Source organism: Punica granatum, chromosome 4 (assembly GCF_007655135.1).
Source record: "Punica granatum isolate Tunisia-2019 chromosome 4, ASM765513v2, whole genome shotgun sequence".
Classification (NCBI taxonomy): domain Eukaryota; kingdom Viridiplantae; phylum Streptophyta; class Magnoliopsida; order Myrtales; family Lythraceae; genus Punica; species Punica granatum.
This window is the reverse complement of record NC_045130.1, coordinates 18,796,152-18,815,905: the sequence shown is the minus strand read 5'-3', so window position 1 is coordinate 18,815,905 and position 19,754 is coordinate 18,796,152. Positions and strand designations below refer to the sequence as shown.

Genomic DNA, 19,754 nt, shown 5'->3' with positions numbered 1-19,754 from the left:
AAGTCGAAAAAAATTTCAACATAAATCATCTCAAACCAGACGGTAATCAGGAATCGCCCGGAACCCAATTCGAAACAGTTTCAAAAACTTTCTAGTATTTTTGTCACCATGACAAGATGTCGTTGTCAGCACCTAATTTCGGTCCACCGGCTCCAGAGGGACAAAATTGTTATTTTTGCCATCCATTGGAGGGAAATATTTTCAGCTAATCTCTCAAGCACGCACGACTCCTAAAAATGGGGAATTTTCATAATTTAACACCAATTTTATGATTTTTCAAGAAAATAATGCTATTTAGGACTTCAGTGGATTTCGCGCGTGTCAGCGTTAATTTTCATAAAATTAAGATCGAAAAATATTTTTATTGCATAACGTTAATCCATAAATTTTTCTGAACACAATGCCGGTCTTGGATTATTTTTTCGACATCCAATTGTAACGACAATAATTTTGATTTCTACACGCGTTAAATTTGAATTTCTAAATCTGAAAATAAAAATAAAAAATAAAAAAATTGTAGAGGCAACGGTCAGGAGTTGACCGTTGCCCCTCATCCCCCTCCTTCCCGCCCCCATCTTCTTATTCTCTTTCCTTCTTCTTCCCTTCGGCAGAGCTCTTCTTTTCTTTTTTTCTAGGACCACACATCCCGACTCTCCCAGCTGAATCTCCTCACGCTCCCTCACCTCTAGCTCACAGCTCGTCCTAACCACTCACTCCCTCAGCTCATTCGGCCCGAAACCCAGCCACTCACTCCCTCAGTGGCTCGAAACCCTAACTTCCTCTCTCTCCTTTAACTTCTTCTCCTCAGCTGAAAACGAAAAAAAACTCACGGAAACCCTAATGAAAAAGGGCTAGACGGCTCCCTCACAGCTCGGGATTCCCCTTAGCTACCGAAACCCTAGCCGCACCCTTTTTTCTTTCTTTTCTTTTTTCCTTTTTTCTTCTTCTTCTCTCAGCCAAATAAAAACGAAAAAAAAAAAAAAAAAAAAAAAAAAAAAAAAAAACCTAAGCTCTGCTCTCTCTCTCTCTCGCTCCGATAGCTCGGTGACTCCCAAAACATCCAAAAAAACCATAAGGCACTCTCGAAAAAAAACCCTAGCCGCCACAACTCCCTCATCTTGAAAAAAAACCCACAGCTCCTCTCCTTCACCTCACTCTCACTTATCCGAAAAACCCTAAGGGGCCTCTCGAAAAAAACCCCGGTGGCCTCCTATCCTCTCAAGCCTCATCCGAAAAACGCTGGCCGCAACCTTCCCCACACTGCTGCTGCTGCTGTGTCTGCCTTCTTGCTATTGTTGGTCTCTGTTCTTCCTTGGTTGCCCCTCCATGAAGTCCCGAGCTAAGTTTCCCTCTGTACCTCTCTTTCTCTTGTTTATTTTCACGTACAATCCCCACTAATCATTGCTATGGCTGTCCATTTCTTTTTTCTTCATAGGTTTTTCTATGCCGTTTGTCGAAGCTTTAAGGATTTCGCGAGGTTTACGCGGTTCATCTAGATAACAACTCGGGAGAGGTAAGATTCCTCACTTAGTGGCATGCTTAGGGCTCCATTTTTGCACATTAATGCTTGCTTGGATGATGATAATGCGGAATGAATGTTCGTGGATTGTGTTGATGAACGGAATAATTTTTAAAACTCGTTTTTATTAACTTTCCAGTTTGTCTCAGTTCAGTCCTTGAACTTTCCAACCTTTAAAATTTGTTTCAAACAAGTCCAGGGCCATTCTTAGCATTTTCCGATCAGTCCCTGAATTTTTCAGAATTTTTAATCATTCCAGAAAACTTTTCAATCTGTTTCAGTTTAGTCCCTGGAACATTTTCCACTTTTTCAGATAAGTCCCGAACATTAAAATTCGTTTCAATCGAATCCTAGGCCATTTTTAACACTCTCAGTTCAGCCACAGAATTTTTAGGTTATCCAAATCAGTCCAGGGAACTTTTTCATTTGTTTCAGTTCAGTCCCTGTGACATTTTCTCACTTTTTCAGATCAGTCCCGAACTTTCAAATATGTTTCAATCAGGTCTCAGACCCTTTTTAATTTCTATTCAGCCACAGAATTTTTCAGACGTTCTAAATTAGTCCAAGGAACTTTTTAAGCTCTCTCAAATCAGTCCCCGAAATTTCTAGCCGAATTTCCAAATCAATCCTTGTTCTTTCAAAATTATTTTTAATTCGATTCTTGAGAAATTTATGAGATGTGCATTATGATCGTGGTAATATATGATCGTGTGCGACCGTATTTTATGTTTAGTTTTGATCGGACGATAAATCGTAAGTTAAATGCATTAGATTTAAATAAATCGCTTTATAAATCCCTAATTTCTAAGGCAAATGATACATCAAAATGGTTTAATTAATCACTCGAACTTAAAACCGACGAGTTAATTTTATTGTGATCATTTTGCCTATATTCGTGTGCTTAGAATGTTTGAATGTGTCTTGGATTAAAACTTCACATGAATCGGTTTAATCACGTAAAGTCAACTAAAAGTCGGATTTAACCCCAAGACGGTCGGAAATTAGAGTTTATCGGGCAGCCCACTAATGGCCATTCCGACGGCTCGAAATCCATAAACTAAAGCATTCTGTAAATTTTTAATTAACTTAGAATCCCACATACGGGACAATCAGGACACTAAAGTTGGCTAAATTAAATCACTTGACTCATTTAAATGAATTGCACGAACCGATTGATGTGTGCCACGTAATCTTGATTTTCCACACACACACACAAATATTTTTCGGGTCAAGGGCATGACTATCGGTTCTTGACCCGCCGACATCCTAGTAGAGTCCCGTGCTCCCATTTCCCCAAATTTGTGTTTATGACGGGTTAAAAATACGAAAAACAGATTAATCTCAAACTCGGCTTAAATCAAACATGGACAAATAGTCAAGTAAAGGGTTAGGTTTCGGGTTTTAGGTGAAAATACTCTTAATATGTAAAAACCATATTGTCACGATACATAACAATATAAAAACAATCCACACATTCGAGACTTGATTACAGACATTGTCTTTGTCAGGTCTACTAAAATAACGTCGAATGCTACATGTCCTCTCTATCATCCCGCTTGTCTATTTAGGGTAGGATTTGCATGCTAAGATACCCCGATTAATAATTGGTTAACTTACGTAAATTCGACAATAACAAAATATCATTGTTTGTTTATTTGTGCTTACTTGTTACATTATTGCACATGTTTGTTATGCGGATCGAGCCCGATCCTTTAGGATACGATTTACACGAGTCCAGCACCCATAACCGTCAATCACGGGGTCCAACGCCCCCATACACCGAGTGCGCATCTTAATTTAATTTTCAGTCTTTTCCAAACCACACGATAAGCACGAGTGGAATAATGATCGAACGCCAACCGATCGGGATTCAGTCATTGTAATTTGTATTTTTATTTATTTGAGAGAACAATGTAAGGGCTTATGTTGTACATTTATGTAAGAATCCTGGTCGGAGAGTGGACGGTCGGAGTGTTTCTTCGAATTTATGGTGTCAAAATAGGTGAGTCAAGTGCAACCCTAAATCATGCGGTAATAAATAAAATCACAAACCTAACAAGTTAGAGTACCGAAAGAGCGTGTGGGATATATGCCCACACGTAATAGAACCCCCAAATTCGGAATTTTCGGTTCCGTACAGACCATTGCCTTAGCATACTAGGTGTATCCCATACCCCTAAACCCGGGCAACTCACCAACCCTCGACCTTCGGGTCGTAAACAGGTAGTGCGCGACTCCCTCTCACGTGTGTCCATCGCGCGTCCCTGGGAAGGTGGACACTCCCAAGCCGCGTTGCATAAACGCGTGCATGTGTGCCTCGACGAGATTAAAATTCGGGTGCGCACAGCTTGGCGACTCCACTAGGAATACTTAGAGGGTTCAGGTTCGTCCCCGCTTACTTTGCTTGCTTGTTTATTTACCGTTTTCTGCAATTTCCCGCTTATTTACTTTGCGCATCTTTATTTAAACACTTGCATTGCATATCACGATAGCTCTAGGAACCTATGGGTCGCGTCCCACGACCGATGATAGGAGCATAAGTTAAATAGGGGTTCCGAGTAACGGTTCGTCGTACGGTTGGACCGTCGATTAGGCCCCAAAAGAACCATACTCGATTTCAAGGAATTCGTGCCCTTGAGTCGAGAGCCCCCATCCCTAGATAGCTCGGTCCCTATAGTACCGAAACCATGCATCGTGTCGAGCCTCCATGCCATCCTCTAACCCGGCTTCGATGAACAGTCCATCAAGTCGGTCTACGTGCCACTTGAGTCTTTTCTGTTTCAAGAGCGATGTACCTTATAATTTATACTAAGCCGTGGATATTTACTTTCTTCGCACACATGCATCGTATGTTTTACAAAATTAGGGTGTCATTCATAATGACGAGTCCTAAGTCGGTCTTTCTTTCATCTTGGTAAGGGATGCTACATTCGACCTCTTGTTCGCGCCTCAACAAAGTCCATTAGCACACGAGGATCCCACTAAGCCTCCGCAAACCAAGACCGGCACACTTGCCAGGACATCCCCTACTTCAGGCACAGCCACCATGGTTGACCTCACCAACAGCAGGATCGATCACCTTCGCCGATAAGCTGCTGAGAAAGATGAGGAACTCACCGACTAGTCACAACTTCTGAAAGAACTCCATCAAACCCGCACTGAGCTTCAGAGACGCAATCAAGAGTTGGCTCGAAAGAGCGTCACCTTGGAGAGGTCTAGGAAGAGGACCCGTGGAGGTCCGCATACATCCTATGATAGATACCTCTAGGAGGTCTCGGCCTAGAACCGATGCTTTTCGAAGCGACGCTCGCTAGCGCCCCAAGCGTAGTGGTAGATCAATTTAGGATTTGATTTTACAAAATTTGCATTGTACTTCGAACCTTCTAAGTCAATGTGAACGACGATATTAGCTTTTCAAAATTCACGCATCACATGCATTCCATTTAGTTATTATTTCTCACAGCAACTACCCCGCATTCCAGTACTACAGGTGAAACTAACCAATAGAGCGCCACCGCGCGACCAAGCGCGTCCCCCCCATGCGACCAAGAGTGTTTCTCTGCGTCATGCAAACACATTCTGTACCCATGCACACACCCTCAGTGCACTTCACACATTCTTCAATGTGTATGCACGACGCCTACCAGGCCAGTTCGCTCCCCTACACACTTGCATTCAAATTACGAATAGTTTTTGTTCCCCCATTGCTTTTCCTCTTCCCATTGCAGGAAATAACCGACAAGAAGGCAACTTGAACCTTGAACGACCACAATCAAGACAACGATCACTCTCCGTCCAGCTCCTTAGAACTTCGACACCGAGTCCCAACCATTCCTCCACAATGATCGCAAATAACTGCTCCAACAGACAGAGCATGGCCCAGCCCACCCGCCGCGAAAGTCATTTGCATGGTTGCACCTCCAACCGAAGGATGGTTTCGGCCCGCCCTCCACTGTTGCGACCAACTGGCCACTGGGGCAACATGTTCCCCTTTCTTAAATTACCCTTTTTAATGCATTCCCAAATGGGCTCCCGGCACGAGCGAACCCTTCAAGGGGCACGAGGACAGTCTCGAAAGACGTCCCATCGGTTCTGTCGAACCTGTTCGACCTGCCTATCCTCATGGAACCCAACTCCTCGAGCCTTCCCTAGGACGACTGCGCATGCCTACCCGCACTCGGGGAAAGTACTCTTATACGGCCCCCAGTTACGGTCTAACCACTCCAGGGTGGTAATGACTAGATTCCCGAAAAATGACTGTCCCCTACGCGCGACACCCCATGGGTCACGCGTTGAACAAGAGGATTTCCCATGGGTCCACTCTACATTTCTTACCGCATACTTCACCACACAATCACCTAATGCATCATCTTCTTTGTCGTCTTTCCCAGGGACACGCCAGTCATAGGCGAAGAACGATGCATGGGTTCACACCTTCCCGAGAACTCTTATCAGGTCTTTCCCTCTATACTTCGATTGGGAAAGAGCCCGATGAGAAGGTACCCCCCACGAAGCCGAAGACGGAGACGATTGAGAAAAACAATTCAACATCAACGCAAACGTCTCCATCAAGATCGAGCAACACCTCGGGGAAAGTCGGGCCTTCACCACTGCAAAGGCCCACCACCGACAACATGTAACAACAAGCCACGGGGCAGGACACATTCGGCTTCAAGAGCGTCTATCCTCCAAGGGACACCCTCCACGGGGGCAACAAGACACATTCGGGAACGGCGATCGCACAAGGCGTCCGCCACGGACCACGTCAACTATAAAAACTTGGGCATCCCCATCCAATATTCATTCTAGGGCCACCTCAGTCTCCCCTTCCTTAGGGCAAAACTTTATACTTTTCTTTTACTTAAAAAATAGGGGAAAAACATATGTAAAGTTTGCAAGGGAGAAGAGACACTCGATTCGACTTCTGAATGCACAAGACATGTTCTAAAACCCGGACCCCACTGACGAGACCGGGCCAAGGACACATCAAGTCTCCATGAGACAACGCGAATCAAAGCACCTACAGCAACGTAAAGTCGGGAAAAGCAAATCCAAGGGTCACGAACAGACCTTGATTTCGAAAAAAAAAAATTTTTGACTCAAATAGGCAATAATCGCGACTCCTCAATGGAGACACAATGTAAAATAGAGCAAACTCGGGAGCCGAATTCTCTAGACTCTTCTTCCCTGCAAACCTGGGAGACAAAAGAATTGAGTCCACTAGGTTGAAAACCCCCATGGGGCGGCTTAGGAAAAAGTTAGGACAAAAGAGAGGCACGATCGAAAATCCCAAGGTGGGCAGTCGTGGCAAAAGAATAGCTCATCCCCTATAGGTTGAGAGGTGCGATCGAATCCCGAGGTGGGCGACCGTAGCAAAAGGAAAGAAAAGTGAGAGAAAATTAAACCGAATTGTCACCCTAAAAATAAAAAGGCTCAATAATAAAATAAAAAATGAAAAATAAAGAGAGAACGAACAAATAACCAAAAAGGGGCAGAGGCGTCCCCTCAGCCACCACCCCTCTCGATGGAAAGTGGAGATCCTGCAAATCAAGGTATGGGTAGGGATGGCAATTTACCTAACCTGTGCGGGTACCCAGCCTAACCTGCCCTGTTTGGGGCGGGTGTTATCTGGCCTGCACTAAAACAGGCCAAGCATGGGCATGAGAAGAGATATACATGTACACAAGTTAGGTAGGGCCTGGGTATTTCTTGAGACCTAGCGCGACCTGCATTGTTATATAATATAATTTTAATTTTAAAAAGTATAAGTAATACGGTATTATTATTATTATATTTCCCTGAAAGCCCAATATGTAATGTCCATCTTTTTACTTTCTTTTCCACTTCCAAATCTCTTTCTTTTTTCTTTCTTTTTCTTTGAAATCTGCAAATCTCTTTCCATTTCTTTCCTTTCTTTTTTTTCTTTTTTTTTTGTTTCTCTTACATTTTTTTCCTTTCGCGGCCTCACGCTCCTGCTCTTGCGGCTCGTGTTCATCTTTGTCTTTCCTCACCTTGTACGTCTTTGTTCCTGCCCATTCCCACTCGTGCTCGGCTTGTCGACCTTTCGCGGCTCACCACCTCATGCTCCTGCTCATCCTGTTATATAAGGGTTCGATTGGTTGTTTCGAACCTCTAATGCTCCGGCGATTTTAGGGTTTGATTTGATCAACTGTTTTGAGCCTCTATTGTCACCCTTGCCCTCTTTCTCGGTCTCTTGATCGATTTTTTTGTTATCACAGGCTCAGCCTCGATTCTTTGTTTCTTTGTTCTCCGTTGATGTTCATTTCGTTCGACATCAAAACTTTTTTTTTTCATGTGTTGCCTGCCCTGCTGAACAGGTTGGGCTGGGCCAAGCTGAGCCCACTATGCACAGGGCAAGGCACGGGTATTTGAGGCACAGGCACAAGCCAGGCCAGGCCTGAGGTCCAAAAGCACAAGTCCAGTATGAGCATTGAAATATCGGCCCTAACCTGGCCCGTTGTCGTTCCTTGGGGTCAAGCACCCCCAGAGATCACCACCAACAACTCCTCCACCCCACCCCCAAGCCGAAAGGTGGTTAGCGGGGACATCGTCACCCCCTTCTCCAATCATAATTGTCTTCTTTTTATTTTTTAAATTTTTTTGTTTTTATTTTATTTTAGTTCATTTTGATATTTTAAATCGATTTAAGATTTAAATTTTATTTATTTAAAATATTTTTATTTTTACTTTTCTTAATTTATTATATTTTATTTTTTGTGTTTATTTTTATTTATCTCATTTAAATTGTTAATATCTATTTTAAAATCATTTTAATTTTTTAATTTAATTTTTAATATTTTTAAATCTGTTTTTATTTTTTATTTACTTTTAATATCAAAAGTGTCACGCCAATCACTACGAAGGAGTTAAGTCAAAAAACCTGACCCTTCAACTTTCATGAAGGTGCCATGTTAGTAACTTATTGATGTTGTTAGTCGAAATTGAAGGTTTGTGTAAGATTGTTACAGTTTAAAATTTTCTGCACTTAATTATTACAATTTTTGAATTTTTGTACTGAAGGGTTACATATCTATAAAAGATTTTACACCAATTGTGAAACTATCTCAACCGTATCGCTTTCCCTCTGGCAACTCAGCGAGCCACCTTCGCCTCCTTCCTCGCCTTCTCTCTGTCTAATTCCCAGCCCCCGATCTCCCTTCTTGGCAACTCTACCCTCCACCTTCCAGACTCTTAGTGAAGACGCGACATCTTTCTCCACCTGCCCTTTCTTTGCCCCTCTCATTCTTGTGCATCTATCTATCTATTTATTTACCTATTACTTCTATATGAAAAATGTGGAGCTATTTCGTGTCTTTTCACACGTAGGGCTTCCACTCCTGAGTTTTCACACTTACACTACCCGTCCTTGTCCTCTTATTTGAAAAAAATCACTAAATAAATATATCATCTTGTTATTGGTGCCTTTTCACAGTAAATTTTTCAATTGATGCCCGTTAATCCAACTTTTCACCTCCACTATGATCAATTTGTTCTCTGTAAAATCATATTTTCTGTTTGCTGGAATCAGTTGGTGCCTTAATTCCTTCGCAATTAAGCTTCTCAATTTCTTGCTGTAATTTGGGTTCTTTCTATCGCGTTATTTCCGTGAATTGCTTGGATTATAATTTTCTTATTCTGTTTGTTGGTGAATAAAATTTTGTCAATTTTTAGGAAGGGCTGAGATTTCCTCACATCTGATTGCGTCTGAGCATTGGTTTTTAGGGTCATTTATTTTAAATCAAAACAACATAATTCTTTTAATTAAAAAAATATAAATTTCATTCAACGGCTCATTTGTTTGTTAATGGATATACACATGATTTTTCTATGAAAAATATCATTTTCAAAAAATATATCATTTGACAAGTCTACTGAAACGAAAATTTAGATCATCTAATTATATCTTGCTAAAATCTTTCTCACAGTTTGACGATACTTTCCAGAGGATCTTATCTTATCTTCATTTCCATTATCTTTGGTTTGTGGATTAAAGGATGTGAGATTTTAAATGGAAATTGGGGAGTAACCATTCCGTTCTTTGGCGAGCAGTGTTATCAGTGGTTAAAAGGAACTGGAATTATATGGTGAAGGGATGCCGTGAAGGGTATTCCTTTGCGATGACTGGGTTGTAACATGAAAGTAATGTGTATGAAGTTTCAGTTGATCAACTTTCTCTTGCCATATGCTGAATTATTGTTCAACAAGAAGTTGTCTAATTGTCCCTGACTTTTATCTTCGTTCGATTCATTCAGGTTAGAGAGACCGAAATAATCGGCGCTTACAAATATGCAATTCCGAAATTGGAGAGTCTGCAGTGAACACCTCCTGTGGATATTTAAAGAAATTTCTTTTGGATATTTGCACCATTCCTGACTCCTCCCAATTTAGTACATAACTAATGTGTCATAGACTCCTCTAATTTTCTTTTTCATACGCAATTTTTTTTTATCCACTCAGTAAACCTTGCATATTAGAGACAATATCCCTGATTGAGATAATTATTTCATTAAATTTTTTTTAAGTACAGTTATTCCATTTAATAATTGACTCTTCCCTTTCAATTTAAAATCATGAATATCAACTGGACGCATGTCTAAAATAGTACTCTTATCATGAGAGCATTCTGGAATTATATATATATATATATCGCATTATGCATTTCATATTTTTGCATTCTGATATAATGTAGTCTCTTAGTCTCATTGTTTAATTACAAACACTTTTATCCTGTTGAATTGCAAAGTCTAATAAAGAGTTTGTAATTGTTGATTAGTTGCAGAGGAACAAAGAAGATTAGTTATAAAATTCAAAAATTAAATTTTATGATATTTGTTGGGGTTGTGAAATATTGAGTTTTGATCACGTGCAAGCTACGAGTCTTGAGCTTCCACGAACACCCACAAACAACCTACTAAAGGGGAGGATCGAGGGGAGTCTTGATCTCCGTCTCCGATGCTTAAATGAGAGAGTGTATGAGAAAATAGAGAGAATTTAACTTAGACTTTAAGCATATGTCACAGGCACAGATTTTGATGCTCGTGCGGACGCCCAGACAACCTTGTACCGAGGCTCCCCAAGCCCGGCTCTCCCTAGGGTTTACAAGCTAACACAGATATTCCACGATAAAGAGCATAATACTCGGAGTACGTACCTGTAATATAGCAGCTTATATTAACACACGTACAATGAAGATAACCAGTACACAATTATTAGAACCTTACTATCGCACTTGGGAAGGGAACATAATGCCAGCTCATGACATTCTCCCCCACCCAATCCGCAAAAATCCTCGTTATGGCCTTGTCCACACAGCAGTCCCAACGCTTCGATGTCGCCTTCACCCCACACCACACCCACATAGTGTCAGTCTCTCAACAACTTTGCGTCCACTACGCAAAATCCCCCACGAACAAGGACATGGGGACACATCAGTCTCCTTGATTGTGCAAGCCTTTGTCGAGTGTTATTCGATATGTCTTCCCCAGCTTGTCAACCGATTAGACCGTCCTAGTGCAACGCCACGACCAGCTTTCTTACTGAATGAAGACCAGTGGCTCTCGACTCCCAAGCTTGGAGTCTCCATGCTTTCCTCCCGCAAGAAAGCACTTCCCTGCCTGAGCTGAAGCGTCCCGATGCTTGGCGTTGCGTCGCCATGGATTCCTTCTACCAGGGCCAGCTCTGATGCCACTTGTCACGGGCGTGCAGATTCTATCTAGTGCTCCCTTGGCCGTGCGGCCTTAGGATCGTATTTTAAGTCAACCTTGCACCTTTAAAGAGAAACTGGAGAGAGAAGCTTTGGATTTGTATAACTTCTCGTGTGTATTGCAAATGAGGGGAAGGCCCCCTTCTATAGAGTACAAAGCCACCCATCAACATTAATGCGGGGCTATCAACTACCAACTACCGATATTAAATAGATATCGATATCGGATATTGCAATCTACACAATATATTTGATTACTGATAACATATAGACTTATACACCAAATATATAATTAGAGATAATATAATATCCCACGGAGATATCAATAGAATATTGTTAGATAACATAGAATATATATGGATTTCATGAGTAGAAAGATATTACCAAAATGGAAAAGATCGAGATGGACCTGAACCTAAAAATAGGGTTGATTTTCTGGTCCCTAACATAGTCCCCTACTCCCATGAGCTGTAGAGGTCATCGGAGTGGATCAGTTCATGATTGTCGCTATCGCGTCGTGAGCGACGTCTTAGCGTGAAGGTAGACTTTGTATCGCTTGTTCAATCTTGTGAAAAGAAAATCCCCCCTTGGTTATCTGATGTTGTCGTTTCCGCGAAGGAAGACTCCGTTCTTGGTTATCAAACGTTATTGCTCCCGCAAAGAAAAGCCTCACTCTTGGTTATCGAGCATTGCTACTTTCTCAAGGGAAGCTCCACTCTTGGTTATCGAGCGTTGATCGGCTCTTGGTTATCGGGATATAGTCTTTGGTTATCGAACTTAGCCTTTGGTTATCAGACGTCGCTCCATCCTTGGTTATTGGATGCTATTCATCCCTTAGTTATCAAGATATAGTCCTCGGTTATCGGACTCAATCGAGACCCTTGTTTATCGGGTTTGGCCTTGGTTATTGGGCAGAATCATTGTTAGGAGCGTAGCCCCCAGCGATCATTGCCAGAAGCGTAGCCCCAGCGAAGGAGATGTTTAAGTATGTTGCTTTTCTATCCATAAAGAGTTAGCAAACCATAACAAAGGCCTCATAATCCAAATAAGAATTCATCAATCAAAACAAGTTAACAACCATAAGACATTAATATTCCTATCAAGTAAGAAGGAATAGACTGTGATAATAGGTTAATAGCTTTAATTAATCACTCCTTGCAAAGTGTCTTTGCGTGTGTCCCACTACCCGTGATCGTGAAGGGGCCCTTCCGTTTGGACAAAGGACTTGAGGTGCCCCTGTTGGACCAACTTTTCAATTTCAAATTTGAGAGCGTGATAACGCTTATTGTCATGTCCACATGCCACGTGAAACCTCTATTATTTGTGGGCACCCGAATTCCATCTCGTCGAGGCACTCGTGCGCACGCCTGATGCAACGCGGCTTGAGAGTGTCCACCTCCCCGGGGACGCACGACGGATGCACGTAAGAAGGAGTCGCCACTACCTGTTTATGACCCGAAGGTCGAGGGCCTGTGAGTTGCCCGGGTCTAGGGGTATGGAATACACCTAGTATGCTAAGGCAATGGTCTGTATGAAATCGGAAATTTCGAATTCAGGGGTTCTATTACGTGTGGGTTTATATCCCACACGCCCTTTCGCAGATAATCCTACTAGGTATCGAACCTACGACCTCTAGGTCAACAGGCGAGGGCGTGCGCCACTGTGCTAGACTCTCTTTTTACTAAATGAATTATTAAACTGTAGCATTTTGGAGCTTTCAACTTGTACACTTTGAACATATAAGTATCAGAAAAGTAAGATCAGACGACTCGGACGATTCAATGGGAACTTTTCTTTTTTGCTGTAAATCCTTGTAGATCTTGTAACAGATCATCCAAGTGGCTTTTGATACCATGGTGAACAAAATATTATGTGATCGCGACCAACGTAATATTGTTTGACGGGCAGTTTTTTCAGTTGGGATTTTTCATTTGAAAGAAACTAAACGAGATTTTCCAGCAAATGTATCTTTAAGGGGAACGAAAATCTTCCACAAGATTCTATATTAATAACAACTTAATGCACCCAAAAAACAAACTTAAATGATTTGGGTCGTGATTGACTACCCAAAAAAAAAAAATCTGATCACTTAGTTGAACCAGCGATTCTATAGTCTGACCAAGCACTATATCAAAAGCCAACCTTGGCGTCAGATTAGAACTCAACCTGGACAAATGCTATGCTCCTCTGACTGACTGCGGAATTACGTACAAGAGCAGCGAGATCAGTGAAGAAGTCCTCTCCTTCTTGTTTGATTGATCGTGAACATAGTCTGAAGACTGTCGATGTCTATGTTACGGAGAGAATATGTCTTATTACTTTTCTTCCTTGCTCTATATCATGTCCCAGAGTGTGCCGCCAAGAAGGTTCTTTTTATTACGCACCCCTGTCTATTGACCTTGCTTTCTTAATATATATGCTTCAATCCATATATGCACATATTGAGCGGGCCAGATTTGGTGAAATACTGAAAGGAAGCGTAGTTTGAAATTGGATGCTTCAGCAAAATGAATGCAAAATTATGTTGGAAATTGCATGCGAAACGCACACCAGCTTTATTTTAACATGTCAATAGAGGAAAAATAACTTGAAAATTGATACATTACGTGCTAGCATGTGCAATCTGCTCAAGCTAATAAGAATACATTCTTTATATGAATGTGTATTCTGATATCGATTCTCGAACCTCTCTAGGAGATGAGACTTCTCATCTGTTGCAAATATATATATATATATATATATATATTAATTATATAATTTTTTTCCAATACCAAAGTTTTTGACAAGAAGTTTGTTTTGGTTTGTGTGTGTGGTGAAGTCATATATAGTGTACATGGGATCCCATTCCCATGGCCGTGATGCTTCTCCTGAAGTGCTCGAGAGGGCGACCCAATCTCACCATGAATTCCTTGGTTCATTTCTTGGAAGGTAGTTTCAATTAATTAATCGTAGTAAGAGTTACTTTCTCGAACTTGGATTTTTACCGAGCGAGTTCCACCCTCGACCACCTGGGCTGCTATCCTATCAGGCTGGATGTCCTCGCATTGCTGACCCCTTTTTTTTAATATATATTGTTCATTTGCTTTCTGTGATGCAGTCAAGAGAAGGCCGAAAAAGCAATATTTTACTCATACAAGAGGCACATCAATGGCTTTGCAGCCAACTTGGAGGAAGAAGAAGCAGCTGAAATTGCAAGTACGAATGTTTGCATTGAACACTACTGAGATTGCTTTCCAGTCCTCTTTTTACCAGTCATTGAAGAATTCCTTTTTTTGCATATTTAATCAATGGTCTGAACCGATGCAGAGCATCCCAGTGCCATTTCGGTGTTTCCGAACCAAGGAAGGAAGTTGCACACAACCCATTCATGGAACTTCATGTTGTTTGAGGATGGTAAAGGCGAAATAATACCAAATTCTGCATGGGATATGGGCAGATTTGGTGAAGACACCATCGTTGCTAACCTTGATACTGGTTCGTCTCTCTACTCAATTTCTCATCTAATGCATTTTTTGTTTATATATTATCTTTTTCTAACTATTGTTTGGTTGCCTTCTGTTTCAACTTTTCGACTAACTATAGAAATCTTTATTTACTCGGAAAATAGTTGAAAGTGGATTGATGGACTGGAGTTGTAACTTAACTTGCACATAGAAAGATTACTTTTGACACAAACAAATGTTCTTATTTCAAGATTAGACCGCTCTATGGAGTTTTTTGTGTGCAAAATAGTCCCTAACTTGCCAAACCTTAAGTACCTCAACATGGGCTATTGCTTACATGGCCTGAACTAGAATATGCATAACTAGCATCAATAATAGTAGATAGAATGGAAATTAGAAAAGCAGTTCTACCAAATTTTTATTTATTTAGATTGTGATCTTGAGCAAATTTTCTTGTTTCTTTATGATCATCTTCCATTGTAATAAGATTTGGTTGTTCCATTTAGGTGTTTGGCCTGAATCATTGAGCTTCAATGACTATGGCTACGGACCAGTTCCGTCAAGGTGGAGAGGATCTTGTGAGAATAACACTGCCTCTGGAGTTGTCTGCAACAGGTCATGCGATCTTCCTTTTCCTTTAGTTTCCTTCCCCTCTTTGACAAATTTTTCTTTTGATTCTCACTGGTGAGAATCGAACCCAAATCTCTTGGTCTCACGCTGAGAGCGAGGATACTGTACTCACATAAGTTACAATATAATCTTACCTTAATTTGCACCCTTGTACAGGAAGCTCATTGGGGCAAAATACTATTCCAAAGGCTACGAGCAGTATGCGGGGCCGATTGACCCGTCAATGAAGACCCCACGGGACTACAATGGACATGGGACTCACACCCTGTCAACCGCCGCAGGCAACTTTGTCTCTGGGGCGAAAGTGTTTGGATTGGGCAGAGGAACAGTCAAAGGCGGGTCCCCACGTGCCCGTGTCGCATCCTACAAGGTCTGCTGGCCGCCTGCCAAGAACGGAGAGTGCTTCGATGCGGACATGCTTGAAGCCTTTGACGAGGCAATCCATGACGGGGTGGATGTGCTCTCAGTCTCTATAGGTGGGGACCCCATTGACTACTTCAAGGACGGTATCTCAATCGGGACATTCCATGCTGTGAAGAATGGGATCGTCGTTGTCTGCTCAGCGGGCAACTCAGGACCAGATGCTGGCACAGTCACGAATGTCTCCCCTTGGATAATCACCGTGGGTGCTAGCACGCTGGATCGTGAGTTCCAGGCCGATGTAAAGATCAAGAAAGGCGCCCATGGTGAGCAGTTCAAAGGGCTGAGCCTCTCCATGCCGTTACCTGAAGATAGGTTTTATCCCCTCATCACCGGAGCGCAGGCTCAAGCAGCTAATGCTTCTGCTCTTGATGCGTAAGACCTCATTATCGGAATCTATTCATTATTAAAGAAAAATATGTCTCTCCGGTCATTTATTGCATCCTACAGTTTTAAGTCATTGTTTTGGTTCATATAAAGCACCGCGTGGCTACTAATTTACTTGTTTTGCAGAATGTTGTGTAAGCCAGGAAACTTGGATCCCGAGAAGGCAACGGGCAACATTGTGGTGTGCCTGAGGGGCCAGAACGCCAGAGTGGAGAAGGGCCGGGCAGCAGCTCTAGCTGGTGCTGCCGGGATGATCCTCTGCAACAACAAGGAGCTTGGGAATGATCTTATCGCCGATCCTCATGTCCTTCCTGCAACACATATCAACTATGAAGATGGCACTGCCCTCTTTGCCTACGTAAACACCACAAAGTATGTTCTCCTTCCTCTCTGGGCCAATATTGGCAGGTTATCTGTTCAAATTCTCGTACTCCAAGGTAACCGTCCTCCAGAATATAGATTACATATTCTCCGTATTATGGTCTTTCTGAACAGAGATCCACGCGGATTCATTACCGCTCCAAGAGCAGTAGTAGGCACGAAGCCAGCCCCGTTCATGGCGTCCTTTTCCTCTAAGGGTCCCAACACCATCACTCCAGAGATCCTCAAGGTTCTCATATAAATTGAAATCAAGTTTCTCATACTTTTGTATATGCATGCTTTATATAGGATAATGATATACCTATCAGCAATTATTCTAGTCCTCCGGTTCCCAAATTAACTCACGTCGACTGCTTGTGCCAGCCTGATATTACTGCTCCAGGAGTAAACATCATAGCCTCTTACAGCGAAGCCACAAGCCCGACGGGCTTGCCCTTTGATGACCGTAAAGTGAAGTTCAATGTTGACTCGGGCACGTCCATGTCCTGTCCTCATGTCTCTGGAGTTGTCGGGCTTCTGAAGACATTGCACCCAGACTGGAGCCCCGCTGCAATTAAATCCGCCATTATGACCTCAGGTATAAACTGCAGTGGAACAGTTCGTGGCGTTAAATCATAAATGCAGTACTCCAATATTTTCATATTGACATATGGTATTATTTTCCGGAAACTTGTGAACCAGCTAGGACAAGGGACAACACCATGAAGCCAATGCTCGACGGGTCCTTTGTCAAGGCAACACCCTTCAGCTATGGGGCAGGTCACTTGCGACCAAATCGCGCCGTGGACCCAGGCTTGGTCTATGACATGTCCAGCGAGGACTACCTCGACTTCCTCTGCGCACTGGGCTACAACCAGACAATGATCCAGCAATTCACAGACGAGCCCCACAAGTGCCCTGATTCACTCAGCCTGTTTGATGTCAACTACCCGTCATTCTCAGTTCCAAACTTCTCGGGCAAGGCATCGCTCTACCGCAGGGTGAAGAATGTGGGTTCCCCCGGAACTTATAAGGCTGTAGTCCACCATCCATTGGGGGTGTCCGTGTCTGTTGAACCGACCCGTCTGACTTTTGTTAAAGTAGGTGAGGAAAAGGAGTTCAGGGTGGCTCTCCGAGCACATCGCAGGATCCCGAGGGCCGTTCATAAGGTGAATGTCACAACAGAGGAGTACGCATTCGGAGGGCTAACTTGGACGGACGGGAAGCATTTCGTGCGGAGCCCCATAGTAGTTGGTTTTCCCAACTAGAAGATGTCATCAGGGATCTAAGGTAGATAGTTTAGGTTTCTCATTTGCAGTTCACTGTATTTGCTTAGTCTATAGCTGGTAATGTTATTTGGGATTTTATAACTGTCGCTTTACTCGAGTGAACTAAACAGTTGGGATTGTGTGAATTTGTTCAAGATTGATTTGAAATGCCAGTTTGATCAATTTCCATTAATCCCCCCACCGAATAAAATATGAGAACATATCTTCTAATCCCTTGGTATATATTTGGGTGAATTACATCATGGATCCACGTGGCAATGCCACATTCGATGATAATTAATCAGACACAGGTCTATCAAACTCCAAATAGGAAGAAAGAAATTAACAACAAAAATGTAAAATTGCAGTTTGACCCTTGTTTGGATGGAGTGAAATGGAGGGAAAGAAAAGGGAGGAACGGGGGGATTTTATACGGAGTTTTCAAAATCTCCATACCAATTTTCCTCCCTCCCTTTCCTTTCAAATTCCATACAAGTTTCGCACCCCTCTCTTTCTTTTCCTTCCATTTCCTTCCAGTCCAAACAAACGATGAAGGTAACCTGAAGCTACAAATTGAACATGTGATTGACGACAACCCATTTCTGACCTCATCGAAGGCAGCTGCCCAGCCACAACCCACCATCCCCCCAGCAACCCGACACTACGTACTAATGATGAGTTGGCCTTTACCTTCCCGCTACAGTCACGACCCCTCTCCTGGCCATTGCAGCAGCAACCGCCAATGGAGCATCCCCATCTCCCACCCGACAACCACTGCAGCCGAGGGGAGGGATCGCACTGCCGGGTTGTTTGGGGGAGGCTTGGTTCCTGCTACAAGGTTCATCGAGGGCAGGGATCGCGCTGCCAGGTTAGTGGGGAAGGGGCAATCACATCCTTTTGGAAATAATCATGTTCCTTGGAAAAACGTAAGATTGTAAATGAGAATGGTTTTTAACCTTTTCTCATATTAAGGAGGACAAGGGCATTTATGGAGAAACGGTAAAATGAGATCCGTACTTTTATATATTGTATAGATGTATAGATGATGATGATGACGACGATGATGATGCGGATGATGATAAGTTATGGATTATAGAGTTTTTGCCATTTTGTATGGATCTTGAGGTTTCTTTTTAGTAAATTATCAATTTGATCCTCAACATGTTAGTTTGTCATTATTTTTTCCCTTTAAAGATTTTTGGAAACCAAATGGTCCTTACAATCTTCATTTCATCGGACAATTTTGTCCTCCGTCTAAACAACCGTCACAAATTGCTTATGTGTCATTTGATAGTTGATAGCAACATTAGTTCCCTTTATATCCCCATGATATGCAGTTTCAAATGTATCATTTTAATCTAGTTATAGGAGGATAAAGGGGAAGGGCGTTGTTGTAATTACAAAAGTAAGGGCATTTTTGGAATATAAATGTGGAGAAACCACAAATTGACCTTTAAACATTTGAAAGAGTAATAATAAATAGATAATAGATTAAATTAGAATGTATATATGTACACATAAAACTCTTCCTCGAGTAGCCATTCCCCATTCCCCATTTTGCCACAGTCGTCATATGCTTTAATAGAATTATCATATTCCTTAAAAATCTTAAATAATATATATATATATATATATATATTATGGTTGCACAAATTTACAATTAATTTAAATTTCCCTTTAAAGAAATAATTTCACAAATATTTAAAATTTTGATTTGCAATAATAATTATATATATATTGATTTCTCTCTTTATAAACTCCCTTTGTCTTGCCAATATGCTATAATAACTTCTCTTTTATTTGTTACGAGTTACGCTTTATTTTAGTAACTCATACAATAATGAAGTCATAAATGTATAGATATATGTTTAGGTGGGCTCTTTGACTTGGGTCTAGGGTCATCTCCAGCTTCTGCAAACTACACTAGACCTCTAGTAGTGCTACGCTGACGGGACCAGTACTTGCATTGGTTGTTCAATTTGCCTGATATGTTTGCGGTTGAA

At 41.9% G+C, this 19,754-nt stretch overlaps 1 protein-coding gene across 1 annotated transcript; it reads left to right on the top strand.

Moving 5' to 3' along the window:
* The first annotated feature begins 13,528 nt into the window (after positions 1-13,528).
* LOC116204211 (subtilisin-like protease SBT5.4) lies at positions 13,529-17,897 on the top strand. Its single transcript, XM_031536288.1, has 10 exons — positions 13,529-13,609; positions 14,062-14,171; positions 14,341-14,438; positions 14,550-14,717; positions 15,193-15,301; positions 15,473-16,111; positions 16,250-16,495; positions 16,619-16,733; positions 16,868-17,081; positions 17,186-17,897. Exons 1-10 carry the CDS (start codon positions 13,529-13,531, stop codon positions 17,749-17,751), a joined length of 2,346 nt encoding a protein of 781 aa, XP_031392148.1. The 3' UTR covers positions 17,752-17,897.
* The last annotated feature ends 1,857 nt before the right edge of the window (positions 17,898-19,754 follow it).